The sequence below is a fragment of the Canis lupus genome, chromosome 20 (assembly GCF_048164855.1).
Source record: "Canis lupus baileyi chromosome 20, mCanLup2.hap1, whole genome shotgun sequence".
Classification (NCBI taxonomy): Eukaryota; Metazoa; Chordata; class Mammalia; order Carnivora; family Canidae; genus Canis; species Canis lupus.
The window spans coordinates 34,138,432-34,161,469 of NC_132857.1; the positions used below are offsets into that span (position 1 = coordinate 34,138,432).

Here is a 23,038-nt window from a genome sequence, read left to right on the forward strand (position 1 = left end):
TGTGAGCGCAGTGTGAGGGGGGTCTTACCCACATCCATGCTTGGGGGAGCTGGGAGTTTCAGGACTGGATCTTCATGGGTCTTCATTCCATTCCATCGACACTCAGAGACAGAACAGGTAGCCCTTCTGTGCCAGGCGCTGTGCCATGTGCAGGGGGTGAGTCCTGGCTCGATGGCCTCCGCTGTCTCCCTACTGACCGCAACCCACTGTCTACACTTCTTGCAGACTGATCTTTCCAAAAGGTAAATCACATATTCGACTCCTCTCCTTAAAGCGCACTTAGAAATCCCAGCTAGGAGCCGGGGCCTGCCAGGCCCTCTGTGCTCTGCCCTGCCCGCCTCTCTCGCCTTATTTCCTGGATCTCCTCGGTCACCCAGCCCCAGCCATGCTAAGTCGGTCTGCCTTGGCAATCGCTGGGGCCACTTTCCCTCCAGATGTTCAGAGATGCTTCCTCCCAGTCTGTAAAGCGTCGGCTCAATGTCGCCTCCTCCAGGAAGCCTTCTCGGATTACCCACTCGATGCATTCTTTTTTTTTTTTTTTTTTTCATATTTATTCAGCGAATATTTACGGAGCGTTTACTAGGTCCCAAGCACTTTTCTAGGCAGTGGGAAAACACGGTGAGTTGAGAGTCCAGGCCTTGCCCTGTTGCAGCTTACATTCTGGGGGAAAAGACCATCAATAAACAAAACTAAAAAGTACTGTGATTTCCGAGAGTGTAAAGTGCGATGAGAAAAACGAGAGCAAAGTAAGAGGGGCGGAGAGCGTCCGGCCCGGGGTCCCTAACGTGCACGCCCGGGGCCGCGGACCGGGCGCCGGAGGCCGTCGGGGAGGCGCCGAGGGTCACCCGGGCCCGCCCTCGGGGGAGGGAGGGGGTCGGGCCGGGCCGGGTCCGCCGCCAGCCGCCCGCCCCGCAGCCCCGCGGCCCCGCGGCCCGGAGGCGCGCTCGCTCCCGGGAAGGGCGCACCCGCGCGGCTCGGCCAGGTGCGCGCCCCCGGAGGCCCCGCCGCGCCGCGCTCTGGGGCGGTCCCGGCCGTGGCCCCGCCCCCGCCCCCGCCCCCGCCCCGGAGCCGTCCATAAAGGCGCGGGCCGGGCCGGGCGCGGGGCGCGGGGCGCGGGGCTCGGAGCACGGCGGGCGGCGGGCGGGAGGGTAGCGCGCCTGCCGCTGGGTCGCGGGCGCGGTGCGGTGCGGGCGCGGTGCGGGCGGGGAGCTGCAGCCATGCTGTTCTGGCACACGCAGCCCGAGCACTACAACCAGCACAGCTCCGGCAGCTACCTGCGGTGAGGAGGGCTGCGGTGAGGAGGGCTGCGGTGAGGCTGCGCCGGCCGGGCGGGCGGGCGGGGCGCCGTCGGGGCTCCCGGGCCGGGCGGAGGCCGCAGGACCCCGGCCCCAGCGCCCCCCCCCCCCCCCGGCTCCTGGCGAGCGGCTCTCGGGGCCCGGGAGCGACGTCGCGCAGGGTCCCGCCCCGGGATGGACGGACGGACGGACGGAGAGCGCGCACCTGCTGGCCGCAGCCTCGGCGTCCGTCCGTCCGTCCGTCCGCCTGCGTGGGCGGGGGCGGGTGGCGGGGGGGTCTGGCCCGCGGCCCCGACCCCGCGCCCTTGGGCGGCCTTGGGCGAGGGGAGAGCGGGGGCGGGGCGGGCGGGGCGCGGAGAGGACGCGCGGCCCCCACCCGGCCCTCCGGGGGTCTGGCGTGGACCCTGGGGCGCGCACGTTGACTCCCTTGATGGACTCTTTCTTCCTCTGCAGGGACTTGACTAGTGCTCTTCAAAGGGAAAAGTAAGTCCTGCTTGTTTTTCAAAGTTCATTCCCGTCCCCCCGAGGAAGCGGGAGCCCCGTTAGCTTCGGCTGCTGGAGGAGTTTCTCCCCGTCCCGCAGCCGGCCGGGCGCTAACGGGCGGTCCTGTCGTTCACCGAACCCGCCCGAACCAGCTCTAGCCTGTCTGTACTTCCATCCTAGTCACAGTTGATGAAATGTGCCTAATTTAACCCAAAGGGCATTTGTATGGGCTCAGAGAAAGTGAATCGTGGGGCGGAGGGGCCCGCTGGCCCTGATAACCCTGAAGCTGAGCCGGCCCGAGCCCCCCCCCCCCCCCCCCAGGTTCCCACTCGGATTTAGCAGCGCGTTATCTGGAAATCCCGGCTTCTGATCGCTGCGTGTCCACTGATCCTCTGAAGACATCACCGTGCCTGAAGCAAAGAAATGATTGGGTTTAACCGGTGTGGCTTCTGTTTTTTATTCATGGGCCTGAGTAGTAGGAGGTGTTGCAAGGAAGTCTCACGGTAGCCCTCCCTGCAGACCATGGAAATGTCACCAGAGGGACGTTGCTCTGGGAGATGTCAGAAGTCCACCGGGCAGATGTTAGTCTCTGCAGAAAATTTACCCACTTACCTGTGTGAAATGCTACAGTGGAGCCCATTTCTTTCTTTCTTTCTTTCTTTATTTATTTTTGGAGTCCATTTAGATTGTACTGTGTGAGGGGTTATGGTTGGGGTTTTGCCTAAATTTTAGCTTGTGGCTGTTAAATATGTTGCCCTATCTTAAAAATGAGTTTGAAGGTGACCTTGAGTGGAATGTGAGGGTTTTTAAAACTTCCTGGATACTTAAAATGTCATCCCATTAGGGGATAATTTTCTCCTTGTATGGGAGGTGCTCCTGCTTCTGAAATGGAAATTGGTCTATGGAATTCCTCAGGTACAGTTTTTTAGGATTTTGGTATTGTTTTGGGATGTGGGGAGGAAATTGAGGTGAAAGGTGCCATAAAGCCAGATTGGTTTCTGGGGTCATTTAGGGACCATGGATAAGGAAGCATTTAGTCCACGCTATTTAAAAAAAAAACAAACATTTTTTTTTTTCTTTTCTTTTTCACATCTTGAAAGCTGGGGGTTTCACCCTTTTAGAAGCTGACCTCAGTGAAGGCCAAAGTGGAGGGTCAGTGAATATGCTACTGGCTCCCCCAACTCCAGAGTGAGAGTCTTCTCCTTTTCCTTGGTTTTTATATTTTCTTTTCCATCATCTCCTTATGCTACAGAACCTCTGCAAGCTGTCTGACCTTACCAGGGTAGTAACCTATACTCCTTTCTTCCCCCTTTCTGTTTGATGTTCTTGTGACTTTTATTCTTGGCAAATAAGGATGCCAGGCTTGACACAAGTTACTGCTGAGTGATGGTTTTTACCACCCCTGCTTTTTCTCTCTCTTTCTTTCATTCTTATTTTAATTTAAAGGCAGCCCATGGATTATTAACTTAACACAGTCTGGGCAAACATGGAATTATGCAATCCCCAGGTGAGCAGACCTGCCTGCTTCTCCTGTGTTCCTAGATAACCATTTGGGCTGGGAGTGTGGGTTGGTGTGGTGAAAGGAAGGTGAGGTGTGGGGCGGGGGGAGGGACCAAGAGAGCACTGTGCCTCTTGTCTTTGGGCTGGGGACAGTGGCCAGGGAGGCCCCCACACAGGAGAGTTTCCAGGTGTGCTCCATACCACCAGACTTTAACGTCTAAGAATTGTTTGGGATTACTGGGGTGTGTTCCTGGTTTGTGTTTTAGACTACTCGTTTATTGTGTTGTATGAGGAACAGATTGTACCAGTGACTGCTGTTTATACACTGAAGTGGGGTCGGTGGATCTGACTCATAACCTGGGATCTTCAGGGAGGAAATTATCAAGATAAGGGCACTAGCATTTTTGGGGCACCTGCCTCTACGCTGCTTAGGATTCAGAGTTCTTAAATGAACCTCTCCTGCTCACAGGTGCTTTATGTTCTCAAGAATTTCTTTTTCCCTTGTAAGGGCATTTTTAAAGTACATCTAGAGACCAGTCCTAGGCTGATATGAGGCTGATTGTTTTTGGAGGTGGAAGCGAGTTTTGTTCAGAGGTGGAGGAAACGAATCCCTGAGCATCTTGATTATTTTGCATTTGGATAAGAAAACGGAATTAAAACTGAAGTCTTAAAAAAAAAAACAAAAAACACCAAAGTTTTCTTCTCTCCTCCTTTTGCATTTAGGAGATCTTAGTATGATCCTTAAAATAAGGATTATGGGCCATCTGGCCCTTTTGGATGATTGGGGTGGTCTCGGCCTGGATGAGTGAAATGTAGTTTCATTTGCAGTTTACGGAGCCTGAGAACAGGGTTGAATTGGTTTGAGAATCCACCAAGGAATAGAAAGAAGGGTTTACTTAAAAAATGAAAAAGTTTTGGTCAGGTTCTTCTGCTGAGAGCAAGACCCCATAATGAGCAGTCTCTTGGGGCTGGAAACCAGGTGACATTTAAAGTTCACTCCCCTGCTGCCAGTCCCCTTGTCACAGAGAAGATTTCTCTTCTCTGTAATTTGTAGATATTAGATAACTTTGCATTTTTACCTCCTTTGATTTACTCTCTGGAGGGCCGTTGAGTGAAAGATAGAATCGTGGAGGATTGGTTGACTCCGTTTGAAATCAGCATCTGGGCGTATGGGGGTGACCGGGAGGTGAGGTCACGTGCTATGCGGCGTTGCCCTGGAGGCCCCCGCGAGTCAGGGTCCCTGTCCCCGTCTTGGCTCTGTCTCTGCCCGCGGGCTCCCCGGGGCTCTGCTCCTGACCGCCCCCCCCTGTGTTGCAGTGATGTGCTCGCCCTGCCCATCTTCAAGCAAGAGGAGCCCCAGCTGTCCCCCGAGAACGAGGCCCGCCTGCCGCCGCTGCAGTACGTGTTGTGTGCCGCCACGTCCCCGGCCGTGAAGCTGCACGAGGAGACTCTGACCTATCTCAACCAAGGTAGTGGCCGGAGCGCGGGGGCCGCAGCGGGGCCGCCTTACCTGGTCACCGTGGGGTTGGCGGGGACCCAGACTGTTCTGTCCACTTCCTTGCCCTGTGCCCTCCCCGAGCCTCCGCATCTTCATCTGGAAAGCGGGTTACCCACACCGGCCGTGGGTAGCGGAGGTCGGAGGTCGTGTTTCTGGTGCAGGCCCCCCACGGGGCGGAGGCTCGGTGCTTGGCCGTGGTTAGAGTGACTAGTGACCGTGACCGTGACCGTGACCGGCGGCCTTTCCTGGACGGAGATGGGGCTCCTCATGTATACTAGGTCTGCTGTCCCCATCCCCACGCAGCACCGGGGCTGGGCTCCACATGCGCCTGACAGGAGCCCCGGATGGGGGTGGCGCTGGCGCTGGCGACAGGCCCGCCCACCCTGTCCTGAGCCCTGAGCGGTGGCACAGGGTGGGGCGGAGGGCCTTGCACTTTGCATCTCCACGCTAGCACTCCCTCACACCGACTTGGAGCTGCCTTTCCTTTCTGTGCCTGGCTGTTGGTGTTTCCCTGCGTAAACTGAGAAGTGTAATTTTGTGACATTTAAAAGAATGCAGCTGTTTAAAGTGCCTGGTATGATAATGGCTGTTGGGTTGCTGATTCCCTTTATCAGGACACGTGGATCAGTGTCCTAACTGATGGCGTTTTCGTGGTTTCTGTATGATCATGTGTAAGTGTTTATTGCACTTCCTTCCTGGGTCACCTCGTAGACACCCTGGCATCAAGGGGATTAATTGACCCTGTGTTTTTAAACGGGCAGAGCAGAGCGGCAGGGGGAGCACGGTGGTTTCTGTAGGGCTGCACTGAATTGCGGGGGAGCTGCAACGTGGTGGCAGTTCGCCTTACGTGGGCTGCCTCCTTTCTGTAGAACCCGAGAGGCCTTAATTTGGAGAGTCCACGGAGGGTGGAAATCCAGCCTGATCATCAGGCCGTCCTCTGCCGGCTTGCCAGCTTCTGGGCTGGGGCACCGGCTCAGAGTTAGCAGTGGCCCTACGTCCACCTGCGGATGGAAGCCGCCCCGTACCCCCTGGTTGACATGGTCCAGTGGAAGGGCATGATGCTCTCCGAGGGGAGCTGTGTGGCTCAGCTGGGTGCCGGGCCGAAGCCAGGGTTAGGGGGCGCCCGACTCAGGCCCTGACAGCGGGTGATGTGGCCTGTGGGAGGAATACCTCCGTGCCTCTGCGCTAGTCTGTGGCGTGGCTCTGGCCGTTTTTCTTTCTCTTTCAGACAATATCAAGTGCTTCCAACCCCTGTAGCTCTGCTTTCCTCCCTGGGCCTCTGCTTCTTTGCCTAAAGGTAGCCTGAAGAAACGGGCTGACGTGCACAGAGCACGGAGCCCCAAGGCTGGTCTTGTTCCCGCCCCGTCCGTCCTGCCCCGTCCTGCGGTGCTGAGGAGTGAATGATGTGTGGGGCCCCGGGGTGCCCCTGCCCTCCCGCCTGCCTCGCCTCCTCCTCCCCTCCACCACTGCCCCCTGCAGTCAGCCAGCTTTGCACCACGTTTGGCAATCGGCATACTAGGCTTTTTCGTGTCTCCTTTGATCAGTATAGAAAAGTTAAAACAGAGGGGAAAAGAGTTGCCTTGTGGTCGTTACCATCCTGTGTCAGTTTGGTGTATTTACTTTAGATATTTTTTGAATTGCATTTTCCTGGTTATTAAAATAGCACATGCTCATTATAGAAAATTCGGATGATTTAGACACGTATGAGGAAGAAAGTGAAAAGGAAAATCTCTTCTGATTTCACCTGAAGACCACTGCTAACCCGATTTCCACATATATTTGTGTATGTGTCTTTTAAAATTGTGATCCCGTTCATTTATTAGAAATATGAGCTTTTCGTATTTCATCGAGAAGCTTTGAGAACTTAAATTTTTGTAATGGTTACATAGTATCACATGTTAATAGGGCTATGGCTTTAACCAGTTTCATGGGATGGACACCTAGCTTTGAATTGTTGTCTTTGTGTGAGATGTTTAAAAAACATAATAAATTACCTTTGAAGTAGGATTATTGGATGGAGAGTTACAATAAGGCTTCCTATGCATTTTTGCCAAATTGCCTTCTCAGCAGAATGCCCCAGCTTATACTCTAGCCAGCAGGGCACATTTTACTGTTTCTTTTCTGATAGTGGACATTGTGGCTCTTCATCTGAGTAGTGAAACTTAGAACTTAAAGCAGCACTTTTGTCATTGTGGTTATGATAAGCTAGCATGTATGTAGCCATGCGGTTGTATATTGTAAAATAGGTTTCTTGATCTTTTAAATTTCTCCATCAGTTATGTTCATGTTCTTCACACATTTTTCTATTGGGATGCTTATATCTTATTGATTATAAGAGCACACCATATGTGAAGACTGTCAATCTTTAAGTTGCTATCTGTTGCAAACATTTTTCCATGTTGGTTGCTGGCCATTTACCTATATTTATTGTGTGATACCTGTATTTATGCTGTGGGATCTATGTCTTTGTGTGTGTGTGTGTGTGTGTGTGTGAGAGAGAGAGAGAATATATTTGAAATGTTTATTGTAAACTCGGTCTTTTGAAATAGTTTTTCTTCGATTCTAAGAATGCCTGCTCACCCTGAAATCACATAGAGATCACTAAATTTCATTTCATGGTTTCTAAATTTCAACCTTGCAATGCATTTGGAATATTTTTTGGGAACTAAATAATTAAGTATCTAGTGATATTTTGAATTATTATATATATATATATATATATATATATTTTAGCTTTACCAGTGAGATTTATACTGTCACATTGCATTTGGAATTTTTGATGTTTTAAAGGTCTAACTTTATGTATTTTTCTAAGTAGTTAACTTACTGGTTATTGCCTAGCTGATCTTTCTCTCACTGGATTAAAATGTGGCTTTGAAACATTTAAGCTGTATTCTAGAGCATTAGTCCAGAAATACAGGTATTTGTCCTGTTGCCCTAATATTCATTGGTTCTTGCTCCAGTTCACATTGAGCTACTCATTGTGGCTTGGAAATGGTTTCCCTATTTGAGTGTAGAAGTTCTTTTCATCATTTTTCTTAGCTATTCTCTATCATATATTATTACAGATGGATTTTATTATCATTAAATCTCTTTTGTATATCTTTCCTTTTACATTGATGAGATTATATACTTCATGAAATTGTTTCTTGGTTTTATTAAATACTATTCTTGTAGTAACGTTTTCTGTCATTATTAGAGCCTCTTTACTGTTATTTAAAATGTCTGCATATTATCTCACTATTTTTGTTATTTAGGAGAGTATAATGGCATAAATGCTGGAAGAAAATACGCAATGTAATTATTTTAATGTCTGTCTCCCGTAATAGAGTGGAAACTCTATGAGGGCAGAGCCATGTCTGTTTTTCTTTAAACATTGTATCCCCAGCATTAAGCGTAGTGCCTTGACACTGAAGTAGGTGTTCTATAGATATTCAGAAAATTGAACAGTAGGCATGACTTATTTTTTCATTTTATTTTTTTCCTCCCTTTTTGTTGCTGTTATTAATAATGCTGAACTGAATATCTTTTTCAGCATCTTATTTATTATTTTTTAAAAAAGATTTTATTTATATATTCATGAGAGACACAGAGAGAGGCAGAGGGAGAAGCAGGCTCCCCACAGGGAGCTTGATTTGGGACTTGATCCCAGGACTCCGGGATCACGCCCTGAGCCGAAGGCAGATGCTCAGCCACTGAGCCACCCAGGTGTCCAACATGTCTTATTTAAAGTAGCCTCTACTTCTCTGTCATATGACAAATGGTCATTGATTCAGTTAAAAACAATAGTTTTGACACATCCATTAAAACCTTTTTGATTAATTGAAGAGTTAGCTAATAGTATTTGATGTTTATTACATTTCTATGATGTCTGTTGTACTATTTCTATGAGGCCACGCCATATCTTTTTCCTTGTAATGGTGTGTTTTTAAAGTTCTCTGAAAACATGGGGTGGGGGTGGGGGATGCTGTGTCTGAAAGACATTTAAACCATTGGAAATTCATTTGTCAGAGCAGTGTCAAGCCAGTGTGTTACATATGGGTGTCTTATCACCAATGGCTAATTTTATATATGGTGAATATTATTTGTAAAACAAAGTATGTCCTCTTCCTCTGACATGGAGTCCTAAGGAATAGGTGGACAGCTATTACATGGAGGTCTGCAAAGTCCAGATCAACGTTTTTGTCAGTGGCCGGATCTTTCTTGAAGGCTGGAGCCAGAAGGAAGGGGTGTAGTGGGGGAGGAGGATTCAGGGAAAAGAGAGGAAAGAAAACCCCAGGCAATCAGTGTGGGGAATTTTGGCTTGGAGCTTAAGGAACAGCTTTAGCTTTGCAAGAATGGCTTGTTACAGAGGTACCTTTTAGTATTTCCTTCCAAAGAACTTGGATCTTAAATATAGTAATGGATTCTTACAGGAATCTTACTTTTTCATTTATTCATGGAATGAAACTTCCTGTCCTTTGGAAGGAGAGGGTGGTTTAGTGAGAAGAAAGAAAAGCCACCAACAAAGGCAAGAATGAAGTGTGTGTGTGTGTGTGTGTGTGTGTGTGTGTGTGTGTAGGGGTGGGATGGGGCTGCAGTTAAGCACACTGCCTGTCCGAAGAACCCTGAGTGGTTTAGGATGACTAAGGTTTGGGGAATACAAAGGAAAGTGTGAATGCTATGGCTGGAGTGGTAGACCAGATTGCCAAGTTCTCCAGCTGCCTTAAGGAGGCTGAACTGTTGGGCAGCCACCTGGGCAAGTCCTTACCCTCTTACCTTCCATTCCTCATTTGTAAGATAGAGGAAATAACATTTCTGTAAAGTAAATGCTACCATGTGGATAAAATAAGTTAATGCCTGTAGAGCACTGAAAATGGTTCTGGCACATAGAAAGCACTCACATATTGGCCATTATTAATAATAAAGGGTATTCTTGTTTACCTTCATGTTATTATTATTTTTTGCCCTACTCTTACCCCAATTCTATTTTGGAGGTTAACGAGGTTTATCAAATTGGGACTTTCAGGTTTTTTTTTTTTTTTTTTTTTTTTTTTTTTTACTGTTTTGATCCTTTTCCTAATTCAAAGATTAATACAAGGTTGGTGCTAGAACTATAAACTGCATCTCTTAGAACTACAAGGTGTCCAAGCTGTGGACAGATTAAAGCCAAGAAGGCCTGCTGGACATTTCTATTCTTCATTTACTGTACAACCAGATAATAGACATAACCTGGAGGAGACATTTCCTACACAGGCTGTTAAAATGCTATCTTTAACTTTGATTACAAAAGTCACCCGACCCCTCCCTAAATGAGGTGGGCTGTTTTATTGAGGATTACTTTGCTTGAATCCTGAGCGAAGTAAAACTTTGCGCAAGGACCTCTGCCTTTAGTGAGATCCTTTGTTCGGCACTGTAGAATTTACGAATACTTTCTGCTACCCCTTTGAATACTTTTCTCAAAAGGTATTCCCATTTTACAGATAGGCTGAGAGAGGCGAAATCCACTTTCCTGTGTCATGCAATTAGGCAAGCCTGGGGAGTGGTTGAGTGGTGTGATGTAATAATGAGGAGGCAGTATTCTCGGCTGGCTGGGCGTTTCTGGGAGCGGTGCCTGCCACCTGTTACTCCCAGTGCAGCTCTGAGGATAGTCAGGGAGACCACTGAAGGAATGGAGGGGTAGACAATGCCTCCTTGAACAGAAAACCATAATCCGGGATCCCTGGGTGGCGCAGCGGTTTAGCGCCTGCCTTTGGCCCAGGGCGCGATCCTGGAGACCCAGGATCGAATCCCACATCGGGCTCCTGGTGCATGGAGCCTGCTTCTCCCTCTGCCTGTGTCTCTGCCTCTCTCTCTCTCTCTCTCTCTCTCTCTGTGTGTGACTATCATAAATAAATAAAAATTAAAAAAAAAACAAAACCATAATCCGTTGCCCTCCTCCCCACCCCCCCTGCTCTCCACCCACGGTGACCTGAGGGAATGGCCAGAGAGATAAGAACTGAGGGTGGGGAAGTCCTGTCTTCCTGCTCCTAGACCAGAACAGAATGACAGCTGCCTTTTTACCAGCTTCTACTCTAGGGAAGTCACTTAAACTCCAGAAGCCTCAGATTCGGGATGGTTTCATTGGTGTGTTGCCTTGAGAATTAAGTGAGTCCCAAGTGTCTGGCAACTACTTTTACAGATTTTTCTTACTCCTACATTAACCTACATCTGTCTAATTATATAGACATACATGCATACATACTTAATAGAAATGTGTGCCTCCCCCCCCTTTTTTTAGGGTGCGCATGCCCATATGAGTGACTCGGTGCGGGTGGGGGGTGGGGAAGGGGCAGAGGAAGAGGGAGAAGCCGACTCCCTGCTGAGCAGGGACCCCCCCCCCCCAACTCAGGGCTCCATCCCAGGACCCTGGGATCATGACCTGATCCTAAGGCAGCCACTTAACCAACTGAGCCACCCAGGCACCTGGGAGAGAGAATATTAAGCAGGCTCCAAGCTCAGCCCAGAGCCTTGCATCAGCCTCTATCTCATGACCCTGAGATCGTGATCTGAGCTGAAATCAGAAGTCAGGTGCTTAATCAACTGAGCCACCCAGGTGCTCCCTGCCCCTTTCTTTTCAAGAGAAATGGGATCGTATTCTTATTTTCAGCCATTTGCTCTCTTTTCCCCTCAAACAAAAATATTTAGTCTTTCCATGTGGGTACATTACAAAAATAAAAAAAACAAAAGTTGATCCTTACTTGTTACATTATGATCCATTGTGTGGATGTCCCATAATTTGTTCTGTTGAGGAACATCAGGCTTGTTTCCTCCTTTCTTCTCTTTGTCTTTTTCTTTTTTTCCTTATCAGAATTATACCCAGCACTGCAGTGAGCTTGCATGTGCACATACCTTAGGCTTAAGCAAGAGTGAGAATATCTGCGGGATAAATACTGAGAAATACAATTGCCAGTAGAACATTTTGATAGGTATTACCATGTTGCCCTGTGATGAAGGTGTACTTATTTGTAATTCTACAAAAAATAAGTATCAAATAATTTATTTCCTCCTGCCTTTTCTTCTCTTTCTTCTCTCTACTACACCTGAAATATAAAGTCCTTGAAGCAGAGACTTTGTTCTCTGCTATTCCCAGCTCAGTGCCTGGCATACATGACTTCTTTGTTTTTTTAATTTTTAATTTTTTAAGATTTTATTTATTTATTCATGAGAGACACAGAGAGAGAGGCAGAGACACAGGCAGAGGGAGAAACAGGCTCCATGCAGGGAGCCTGACCTGGGACTAGATCCTGAGTCCCCAGGATCACACCCTGGGCTGAGGCGCTGCTAAACCGCTGAGCCACCTGGGCTGCCCACATGACTTATTTGAATGAATGAATGATGTCTGTTTTTCTATACCTTTGCCAAAACCTTTTAACCTTAAGAACCTTAAAGTAGTGGGGAAAGTATAAGGTATTCTCATAATTTTTATTGCACTGATGATATTGAATATATGTATGCATATATTTTTAAAAGATTTTATTTTTAAGTAATCTCTGTACCCAATGTGGGGCTCAAACTGACAACCCCAAGATCAAGAGTTGCTTGCTCCACCAACTGAGCCAGCCAGGCGCCCCTGAATATATATAATTTTTATGTTATTTGGTTATTAATATTCTGTTTGCTTTTCATGTGATATACCTTTCTTTTCTTTACTTTTCTTTTCTTTTTTTCTTTTTCTTTTTCTTTTTCTTTTTCTTTTTCTTTTTCTTTTTCTTTTTCTTTTTCTTTTCTTTCTTCATGAGAGACACAGAGAGGCAGAGACATAGGCAGAGGGAGAAGCAGGCTCCCTATGGGGAGCCCAATGTGGGACTCAATCCCAGGATCACGCCCTGAAGCCAAAGGTAGATGCTCAACCACTGAGCCACCCAGGTGCCCATACCCACTTTTCGAGTGGGATTTTTATCCTTATTTAGTTGTATAGGCTCTTTTCATATTTGAGATAATGTGTTAGAAATATTTTTCCAAGGACGCCTTGGTGGTTCAGTAAGAAGCAGCCAGCTCTTGATTTCAGCTCAGGTCATGATCTCAGGGTTCTAGGATCCAGCCCCTTGTAGGGCTTTGCACTCAGCAGAGAGTCTGCTTGAGGTTCTCTCTCTTCCTCTGCCTTTGCCCCTCCCCCTGTGTGCACACATGGCCTCTCAAATAAATCTTTTTTTAAAAGATTTTATTTAATCATTAGAGAGAGAGAGAGTGTGTGTGTGTGTGTGTGTGCATGAGAAGGGGAGGGGAGGGAGAAGCAGACTTTCTGCTGAGTGGGGATCCTGACTTATGGGGCTCGATTCCAGGATCTGTGATCATGATTTGAGCCAAAGGCAGATGCTTAAACAAATGGACTGAGCCACCCAGGCACCCCCTAGATAAATAAATCTTAAACTATTTTTCCCTGTTTTCATTTATTTCATTCCTTTTTCATTTGTTTGCTTGTTCTTTTTCTCTTACACAGTATAGGTTTTCATAAATATTTATGGGATCAGACTTTTGGATTTTGCCTTGATTCTTTTTGTGTGTCACTTCAGGTCCCATATAGGAGAGGCCTTCTCTACTTCAGGATTTTAATTTATACACCTGTTTCTAAAAAATATTTTTTCCCAAGTCTTTGGCACTTTGGCATTCATTTTGGTGTGTAAGAAATGAAGGAGGAATCCACCTCTATTACTTTTAGGGCAGAGATCATAATTGTCCCACAGTAACTGATTGAATATGGAACATTCATATAGGAGAACACTATGCAGCCAGAAAAAGCATGGGGCAGATCCTTGTGTTTATCCATGAAAGATATCCAGCATGTGTTAAATTTAAAAAAGTCTCCCCTTCTTGGCAACACCAGTTTGGATGACACTATTAATTATCCTTTCTTAGAAACTGGGTGACAGATAAAAAGCCAGGAATCTTTGATTTAGATACACCCAGGTTCGGATTCTGGCTCTCTCTACTCTATATCCCAGCTTACTGAACCTGTTGTCAGCCAGTGTTTTCTGTGGAAGACTAACACCCACTTCGGGTGTGGTTTTGAGAATTAAATGAAATATTTATTGCTGTTTTTTATTTGTTTTTGCTGTGCAGGGATACTTTATTTTGGGTGCATAAAATTTAGAAATGTTTTCTCAGCAAAGAATTTTATAAACTTTGTTGCAAAGGTTAAAAAGAGAAAGACAAAATAAGGAAGAAATGTTTTCTCAGATGTCAGTTCCCCATGATTAATCTATGAATTAATAAACTAATAAAATACTAATAAGTTAGCTGGGGGTGTGGATGTTGGTTTTTGTTGTTGCTTTGTTTTTAAAACCAACGAACATTTAGAAATGAACATGAGGTTAGTTGTACAGATTGTATATCTCAGCTCACAGCATATAGAAATGGTTTTTAATGCTTCAGAGGTCTCCTAGTTATATAAAACTTGAGTGGACCAATTAATTAAGTTAACATATAACACTTACACAATCTAATTCCAGAGCATCCAATTTACTGGGATTGGTATATTAATAAGAATATACTTAGGAAAAAAAAAAAGAATATACTTAGGGGCACCTGGGTGGCTCAGTCGGTTAAGTGTCTGCGTTGGGCTCTGGTCATGATCCCAGGGTCCTGGTTTGGAGCCCCATATTGGGCTCTCTGCTCATCAGGGAGTCTACTTCTCCCTCTGTGCACGCCCCCCCCCCCCACTCTTTTCCCTCTCTCTTTTCTCTCTGTCTCTCTCTCAAATAAATGAATAAAATCTTAAGGAGAGAATTATGTTAATACCATCTATATTCTGGAAGCACTGTTTTAGAAATGAGAACAGTGCAGCATCAGTTCAGTAACACTTTACATGAAATAGGCCTCAGTCAGAATGAATTTAAAGAGAGAAGACACCTCAGATGTCCCGCTGTGCTTGCAGATGTTTAGAAGATGGCTCCTGTGAATCTGCATCTGATCTGCCCCTGTGTCCCTCCCTCACAGCCAACCCCTCCAGCTCCCAAGGGGGTCTGATGATGCAGGGACTGTGCAGATCTATTTAAAATGTAGGTTTTCTTGTTTTTCAGGCATTGTGAGGCCACCAGATAAGCAGACAATTACCATTGAAAGATAGCGTGTTGGTCACTGTTCTCAAGAGGAAGAGGGCACACCCCACCAGGGGCGGCTATGTGGGGAAGCACCGGAGCCGGTCAGGAGGCAGAGAGATTGAGGGGAAAACCTGGACAGGAGCCTTATGGTGTCCAGGGGAAGGAATGGGCGAGGGCTGAGCAAACAGGCTCAGGAGTGGTCCTGGGGCCTAGGGGCCGACCCTACTCTGGTACGTGGCCCTGGAGTGGTTCATGCAGGGGAATAGTGGCCTGAGAGCAGAAGCCCTGGGAGGAAGTGGTTGGGGGCACGATCTCTGGATTGGTTGGTTTGCTTATGAATGGCACACACAAAGGCTAGTCATTGATAATCTAGCGTTGGAGGGCAGCCTCTGGGGTCGTTGAGGCCCCAGATGCTAAAGCATCAGAAACAAAGTTAATTTATAGTAATTTAATACATGAGCTTGGGTGCTGCTCTGGGCTGCAAGTGGACAAAGGAGCTACTTGGAAAAAGCTACTTTTCCACCCTGAATTCAGCCACTTATCTTCCATGACTGAGCTTCCTCTCAGTCTGCACAACTACCAGCACACTGAGCAGTTTCCTCACAGGACCTGATCCACTGTAGATTTCTCCAGGTTTTTGACCATCATCCCGCAGGAGCCAAAGTTTGGATGATGTGCCCCCCCCCTTTTTTTTTTAAGATTTATTTATTTATTTGAGACAGAACAAGTGCATGACGATGAGGGGTAGGGGTAGGGGAAGGAAATGGGCAGAGGGGAGGGTGAGAGAGAATCCCTAGCAGGGACGCCTGGTGGCTCAGTAGTTGAGTGTCTGCCTTCAGCTCAGGGCGTGATCCTGGGGTCCTGGGATTGAGTCCCCGCGTTGTGTTCCCACTGTAATGCCATTCATCTGCTCACCTACTTGACAGATTCTTTAACTTGGGCAGAACATCTTTTGGCTAGCTTGTTTTCCTGCATCGTACCTTGGCTTTTTACTGCAAAAGCAATTAAAGCTGCGCATACCAAAATTTCCAGGAGATACCCAGATAGGCTTGATCCTTGTGCCTATAATTAAGGCAGCCTCATCAGGGCGTTGCACGGCTGCCACATGGTCAGCAGCCAGGGACATTTATGTGGTGATGAGCAAGTTCTCCCTGGCCCCAAGAACACTGTACCCTGCCCCTGGCCAGTAGCTTGTGGGCTACCCCTAAACCAAACAAGTGCCTGATGAACAGGACAGATCATCAGTGAGGCTGAGGGACAAGGTACCAGATTTAATAAATTTTGCTCTGGCCACTGCAAAAGTGGGAAAGGTTATCATTTGCATGGTACCATTGTAGGAAGATAATCATATTTAAATGCCAGGCATATTACTGGGTCTCAGTAAATGTTAATTCCCTCTGGTACCAAGTTTGGCTGTTTGGAGGGGAGGGAGCAGGAAGGTAGGTCAGGGGACGATTGGGTGGCTACCAGTGGTTGAGTGTCTGCCTTTGGCTCAGGTTGGGGTCCTGGGATTGAGTGCCACATCGGGAGCCCCACAGGGATCCTGCTTCTCCCTCTGCCTGTGTCTCTGTTCCTCTCTCTGCGTCTCTCATGAATAAATAAATAAATTTTTTTTTTTAAAGGAAGGGTAGGTCAGGGTAGAAAGACGCACTTTATGTTTTGTAAAGTGGCTCCTGAATCAGGTTTCAGTTTCAGAGGCCACACAACTATGTATGGTTAGAATTTCGACTTAGAAGAATGTATATAGAGTCTCTGCTCTGAATGAGGGAGGTGTTTTGCATTTGTTTTGTTTTAAAGGAGCCACTCTGATTGTTCCAATCCCTTCATTTCACCAGAGAAGGAAGGAAGCCAAGTAAAGATGGAATGTTTCTGGGCCATCCTCCTGCTAAGGGCAGGGCCAGGTATGAGCCCGGAACTCTCAGCTCCCAGGCCCTGAGCTTGACAGCTTGAATCTATAGAGCTCACCAGGAGATGGAAAAATGCTTCTCGGTGTTAGTTAGAAACTGGTGTTCCCACCTCATTTTTCTTAGGACTCTATGTCCCTCCGACAGGTCCCTATGGGATACTCTTCTTGCTGAGCTCTCTAGCAAAGAGGCACATTGCTTAGGTGGGTTGGTGTTATTTTGGTTGGAGGCCAGAGATGGCCAGCAGGCCTTTCTTTCTACCTTCTACTTTGCCAATCACCTTGTCTTATACAGGAATGTCCTTTGGGTGCCTTGAGGGATATCTTATCCAACCCCCTCTTACTGATGGGGAAACTGAAGTCTGGAGGGAGGAATCAACTTGTCAGCATGTGTAGTGTGTTCTTGACATTCTCTGGGAGTTCAAGCCTGTCTTCTCCCAGGAGTTGATGGTCCACGGTTATTTGGTCCTTGGACCATCAGCATCAGAGTCTCTTGGAATTTGTGGTTCCTACTGTGATAGAGCTGGGTAGGGCAGGAATGTCTTTTCACTAAGTACCCCCAGTGATTGATGCTTAGGCGTGCAAAGGTTTGTTAGCCACTGTGTTGAGGGCATTGGTGTTCTCTACCTCCTCCTTTCCAGAAACAGAGGACTGGACCTTGGAAGGCAAATGTGAACCCTGCCCCACTCTTCGCTCTTTGTAGCTTGAAGACCTCACCTATGCCCAGCTGAGGGCTCTGTGCTTAAGCAAACTTGGGAGGTTCTTGATCTTTCTCTGCCACTCTAGCTGGTGTTCATGGCACAGAAGCTTCCATGTGGGTGGTCAGAGGATCCTGTGAATCTTGAATGGGAAGGATGACACATACCCTGGGAATTCACAGAGGTGGGCAAAAGTAGACTTCTAAAGGAGTAGGGCTGGATAGGCCTAGGATCTCATCTCTGCCTTGCTACTGAAAACGTGGTCTATGAACCAGCATCATCTGGAATCTTGCTAGAAATGAAGAATCTTGGGTCTGCTGCAGGACAAAATTAGAACCTGTATCTCAATGAGTTAACAAGTGATTTACGAACATATTAAAGTTTGAAAAGTGCTGATCTAGCCTATACCCTTCCCACCCTATTCCCCCCCCCGTATTATAGGTGACTAAACTGAGGCCCAGAGAGGCTGTGTGACTTGTACCATGTCACAGAGCCGTACTTCAATCTGGTCTCTGTTTTTACACAGTTTTATTGGGATGCAATTCACATACCATATAATCCACCCATTTAAAGTACACAATCCATGTTTTTTTTTAATATGTTCAACTAAACATATTACACCACTACCACCACTAATTTCAGAACACTTTGTTCCTCTTAAAAGAAGTTCTACACCTATTAACAAGCAGGGAGCGAATGAAGCAGTCTTCATTGAATGAGGACTGCCCTGCACCACAACCCTAGGCAACCCCCATCCTTGGGCAACCACTCTCTGCTTTCTCTAAAAAGTTGCCTGTTCAGGATATTTCATGTAAGTGGCATTGTACAAATGGTGGTCTTTTGTGACTGACTTCCTTCACTTAGCATAATGTTTTGTTTTTTAAAGATTTTATATATTTAAGTCCTCTCTACACCCACTGTGGGGCCCAAACTCACGACCTGGAGATCAAGAGTCACAGGCTTCACTGACTGAGCCAGCCAGGTGCCCCTAGCATAATCTTATCTTTTTTTTTTTTTTTTTTAAGATTTTATTTATTTACTCATGAGAGACACAGAGAGAGAGAGGGACAGGGACATAGGCAGAGGGAGAAGCAGGCCCCTTGTGGGGAATCTGATGGGAGACTCGATCCCAGGATCCGGGATCACATCCTGAGCCAAAGACAGATGCTCAACCAGTGAGCCAGCCAGGTGCCCCTCACGTAATGTTTTCAAGGGCCAACTGTGTTGTAGCATGAATCAGAACTTCATTCTTTTTTATTGCTGAATAATACTCCATTGTTTGGGCCTCATTTTATTTATCCATTCTTTAGTTAGTCGGCCATTTGGGTTGTTTCTGCCTCTTGTCGTATTATGAATATGCTGCTATGAATATTTGTGTACAAGTTTTTGTGTGGACCTGTATTTTCATTTCTCTTGTGAATATATTTAGTAGTAGAATTTCTGGGTCATATGGGGACTCCTTTTAATTTGTTTTTTTTCCTTTTAATTTTTTGAGGAACTGCCAGACTGTTTGCCAGAGCAGTTGCACCTATTGCATTGCTAGCAGGAGGATTCCAGTTTCTTCCCATCCAGCGTTTGTTATTGTCCATCTTTTTGATGGTATAAGGATAGGAGGGTGGAGGCCTCTTCTTCTGGTGGCCGCTGTTGGCTGTCTCCTGGCATCACACAGAGCAGGGAACCTCAAGGCATGGCTGCAGCAGGGCCATAGGAGCAAACTGAAGCCATAGGCTTGAACACCATGAGAATTATCCTACTGTCTTCTCTGTTACTCTCTGGGAACCTGCCTTATGCTATCTCTGCCTGTCCCAGCTTCCATAGGCAGAGGGAAGGTGGTAAGACCACCAAGAGCTCCTGAGAGCATAGATCCTCAGCCCAGCTCCTAGAGGGGCTGGTGCTCTCATTCCCTGCCTCTGGTTTAGCATTCCCAGGGAGGAAACAATTGGCCTGTCCAGATCCCATGTCTCCTGGCTGGGATGTGGCCCAAGAGTTGGGCCTTCTGTAAGCATGGCTACTCCCACCCTCTCCCTTTCTCCACCCTCTAAGCAGAGGCTGAGATAGACCAGTTCCTGGAGATTGGCCCTAGATGCCTGCTCTTCTGGAAGGCCTAAGGGTGAGGGGAAAGAAGAGGCTTAGGTTGTCTTGGGGCTGCATGGACAGGAACTACAAAGTCCTTCATCTTATCAAGAGGCTGAGACAGAAAATGGGGCTGCCCAGGGCCAGATGTCAGGGGTTGGGATGTGAATGACCAGGAAGTCTGGCTCCTACTTCCAAAATCTTGGCCAATAAAGGTCACATGAACACCTCAGCCCAGGATGTGGTGCAGGGCAGGGCTCAGAGGGGAGGTACTCCAGTGAGTCACAGTTCTGACCTTATCTTAGAGATTTGGTTTTTCTACTCTTTACTGTCCTTTGTCCTAGTAATTTAAGTAGGAGGGTACATATTTCTCCACATCCATGCCTGAGCTCTACGTTGTCGGCCTTTTAAACCTTTCTAATGTACACATGGAAAGTGGGCTCCTTATTTTTTATTTTATTTTTATTTTTAATTTTTCTAACTAAGCACCAAGCCCAGCATGAAGCTTAACATGGGGCTTGAACTCCTGACCCTGAGATCAAGAGTTCGACGTTTACCAGCTGAGCCACCTAGGCACCCCAAGCTCCTTATTTTAATTTGTATTTACCTAATTTCTAATAAGTGTTATGAGTGTAATTGAACATCTTTTTTTAATGTTTACCTTTACATTTCTTATACGAAAAACTGGCTGTTTATATCCATTGCTCATTTTTCTTTTGCCCTTTTAAAGCGTATTGACCTGTAAGAACCTTGTATTAAGTTGAACCATTATGCAGTTACCATTTAATATACCTTACTGTCAAATTTACTAGTTAAATCAAAATGGGTTTACAATCTGCAGTTACATATTGTTCATTTGAATAGATAACGATTCAGTTTGGCAGTGTGGCTGGGTATAAGCTCAACATACAAAAATTAGTGAGTTTCTTATGAACCAACAGTAACCGAATAGGAAAAAGAGATACCATTCTCAGTACTGAGAGCATATCAGACAGTTTAAAAAATTGCTTAGCAAATGTCCCGGGGCTCAGAGGCCCCTGGTTTAGAATCAGCTGGCAGTGCTTATGAAGGCAAGACCATTCCTGGGTCCCACCTAGGTCTACTGTACACATTTATAAGTGGAACTTGGGCATCCGGAGCATTTTGGGGAGGGAGAAGAGAATAATTTTAGACTTAAAATGTCAAAGGGGATTAAGAAGTACAAAGTATCAAAAGTAGTGCCAAGATTCTTATATACCTTTTATTAACGTTGTACGTGAACATGGTACCATGATTGAAACCAGGTGCTTACATTGGTGATGCTCTTACCTATACTAAGACTTGCATTTTACCAGTGTCTCCATTGCAGTCCCTCTTCTGCTTCAGGATCCAAGCCAGGATCTCACTGGCATTTTTTTTTAAGATTTATTTATTAATTTGAGAGAGCATGGGGGTGAGGAGGGCAGGGGAGAGGGAGAGAAGCAGACTCCCTGCTAAGCACAAGTTCCAACATCACTGGCTCGATCTCATGAGCCTGAGATCACCACCTGAGCCAAATCAAGAGTCACTTAAATGATTGAGCCACCCAGGTGTCCCTCACATGGCATTTTGTTGTCTCCTTAGTCCCCTGCAATTGGCTACAGTCCCTTGGTCTTCTCTTGTCTTGTATGACCTTCAGACTGAAAGAGTGTTCACTGCTTAGTTATTTGGTAGAATGCCCTCAATTTTGGTTTGTCTGATGTTTTTAAATAACGAGATTGATGTTTTTACATTTTTGGCAAGAATGTCACAGAAGTGACATTGTGCCCAGACTAGTGCATCATATTGGACTTACCATGCTGATTTGTTTCATTGCTGGTGGTGGTAACCTTGATGAGTTAGGGGTGTCTGCTAGGTTTCTCTACTGCAACGTTGATATTTTTTCCCTTTGTAGTTAATAAATATCTTGGGGGAGATAATTGGAGACTATGCTGATGTCTTAATTATCCTCAAACTTAATTGTCCTCAACTTCTGCCCGATAGTGTAGCATCCATGATCCAAGTTGATCATTTCTGCACCAGTTTTTACTGTAGCATTTGCTAAATGGTGATTTTCTATTTCCCTCTTTTCAATTACATTGAGTAATTGGAATGCTATTGTAAGAAGGAGCTTTTTCTTCTTTACCACTGATTTACACATTCACTTATTTATTACATCAGTATGGATTTGTGGATATTTAATTTATTTTCGGCATTAAAATTCAACATCGTGGTTCCTCTGTTTCTTGCCCAGTTTGTTCTAACTGTGCCTAGAGGGGGCTCCTTGGATTGGGTTCTCTGGTGCTTTGACGTACCTCTGTCCTTACTCTGAGCCTGTCCTCATTTTTGGCACTCCCAAGATGCCGAAGACAAGATGAGAATCTTGCATTTTCCCTACTGCAGCCCTGGTAATAATCCCTTCTCTAAAAAGTTTCTAGGACATGGAGACCTTTACTTTCGTACACACACACACACACACACACACTTACTTTATGTATGTAAGGGATCCATTGTGTACCAGGCTTGGTGCCTCGTCCCTGACTTAAGTGACTGTGAGGAAGTTAAGTGCCGGGCCCAAGGTCACACAGGCGACAGGTCATTATGATCAAGGCTTGGGTGTGTTGATGGCACAGCCTTTCCGCAGAAGCCTGCCTTGTGTTGGGTTCTCTGTGTCGACACCCTTGCATGATATTGCACACATGCAGGTGACAAGACAAACTCCACATGCTGGACACAGGGCATGCACTGTTATGCTTCCTTCACCTGCCATTATTGCAGCACTTGTTGGCGTCCTGCACTCCCGTCTCTGGGGTAATGATGGCCTCCATTATGTTTTATGTGGCATTAATTACCCAAAGCAGTAACTGTTGGAAAGTAAACAACCTTTAAATCTTGGCCAGCCTGGGCAATTGCCTTCTGTTCTTGGGAACACTGTGATCTGGGCAGGAGGCCCTGTGCTGGGTTCTGCTCCCTGGGCAGAGCGGCTCTGCAGGAGCACCTGGTAGGCATGGCCTGGGGGAGGCAAGCAGGGCTGGGCCTGCTCCGGGCAGCACCCTGGTCACAAGAGCCGTGCTCCCCACCCTCTCTCCCCCAGACAGTCAAGAAGAGACTCAGGTAGCCCTGGTCGAGTCATCCCAGGACCAGTCCCAGTTTGGTTGCCTCTTGACTTTGTGACCTTGAGTGGCCTTGGGTGGCTGGGTCACTGGTGTACGGAGCTGTTGTGAAGGCCGGAGGAGTCCATCTGTGCAGCACTGAGTACAGTGGTGAGTGCACGGATGGGGGTGAGTACCTGAGAGCATAAAATACTCATTTTAAGTGCTAATTGTGACTGGTACTTGTTGAGTGTACTTACTACCTGCCAGGCTGGAAGTACATTACCTCATTTAATCTCACAACCATTCTGCAAAAGAATATTTTGCAGATGTAGAGGGGGAGATGCAGAGAGGTTCAGGACTTGCAAGGACACGAGAGGGTCTGAGCTCAACTTCAGTGCCTCTGACCTGACCCTAGCCTCCTTACCTTCTCTTGTC

General features: G+C 46.7%; 1 protein-coding gene across 2 annotated transcripts in view; it reads left to right on the forward strand.

The window, feature by feature from the left end:
* The first annotated feature begins 1,126 nt into the window (after nt 1-1,126).
* TFCP2L1 (transcription factor CP2 like 1) overlaps nt 1,127-23,038 on the forward strand; it is a 60,138-nt gene continuing 38,226 nt past the window's right edge. The window contains exons 1-3 of one of the 2 annotated variants that reach the window (XM_072788856.1): nt 1,127-1,279; nt 1,749-1,778; nt 4,596-4,747. In XM_072788856.1, coding sequence (XP_072644957.1) covers nt 1,218-1,279; nt 1,749-1,778; nt 4,596-4,747 — 244 coding nt within the window. In that variant the 5' untranslated portion in view covers nt 1,127-1,217. The remainder of the gene's footprint in view (nt 1,280-1,748; nt 1,779-4,595; nt 4,748-23,038) is intronic. The other variant, XM_072788857.1, reaches the window with a different exon arrangement.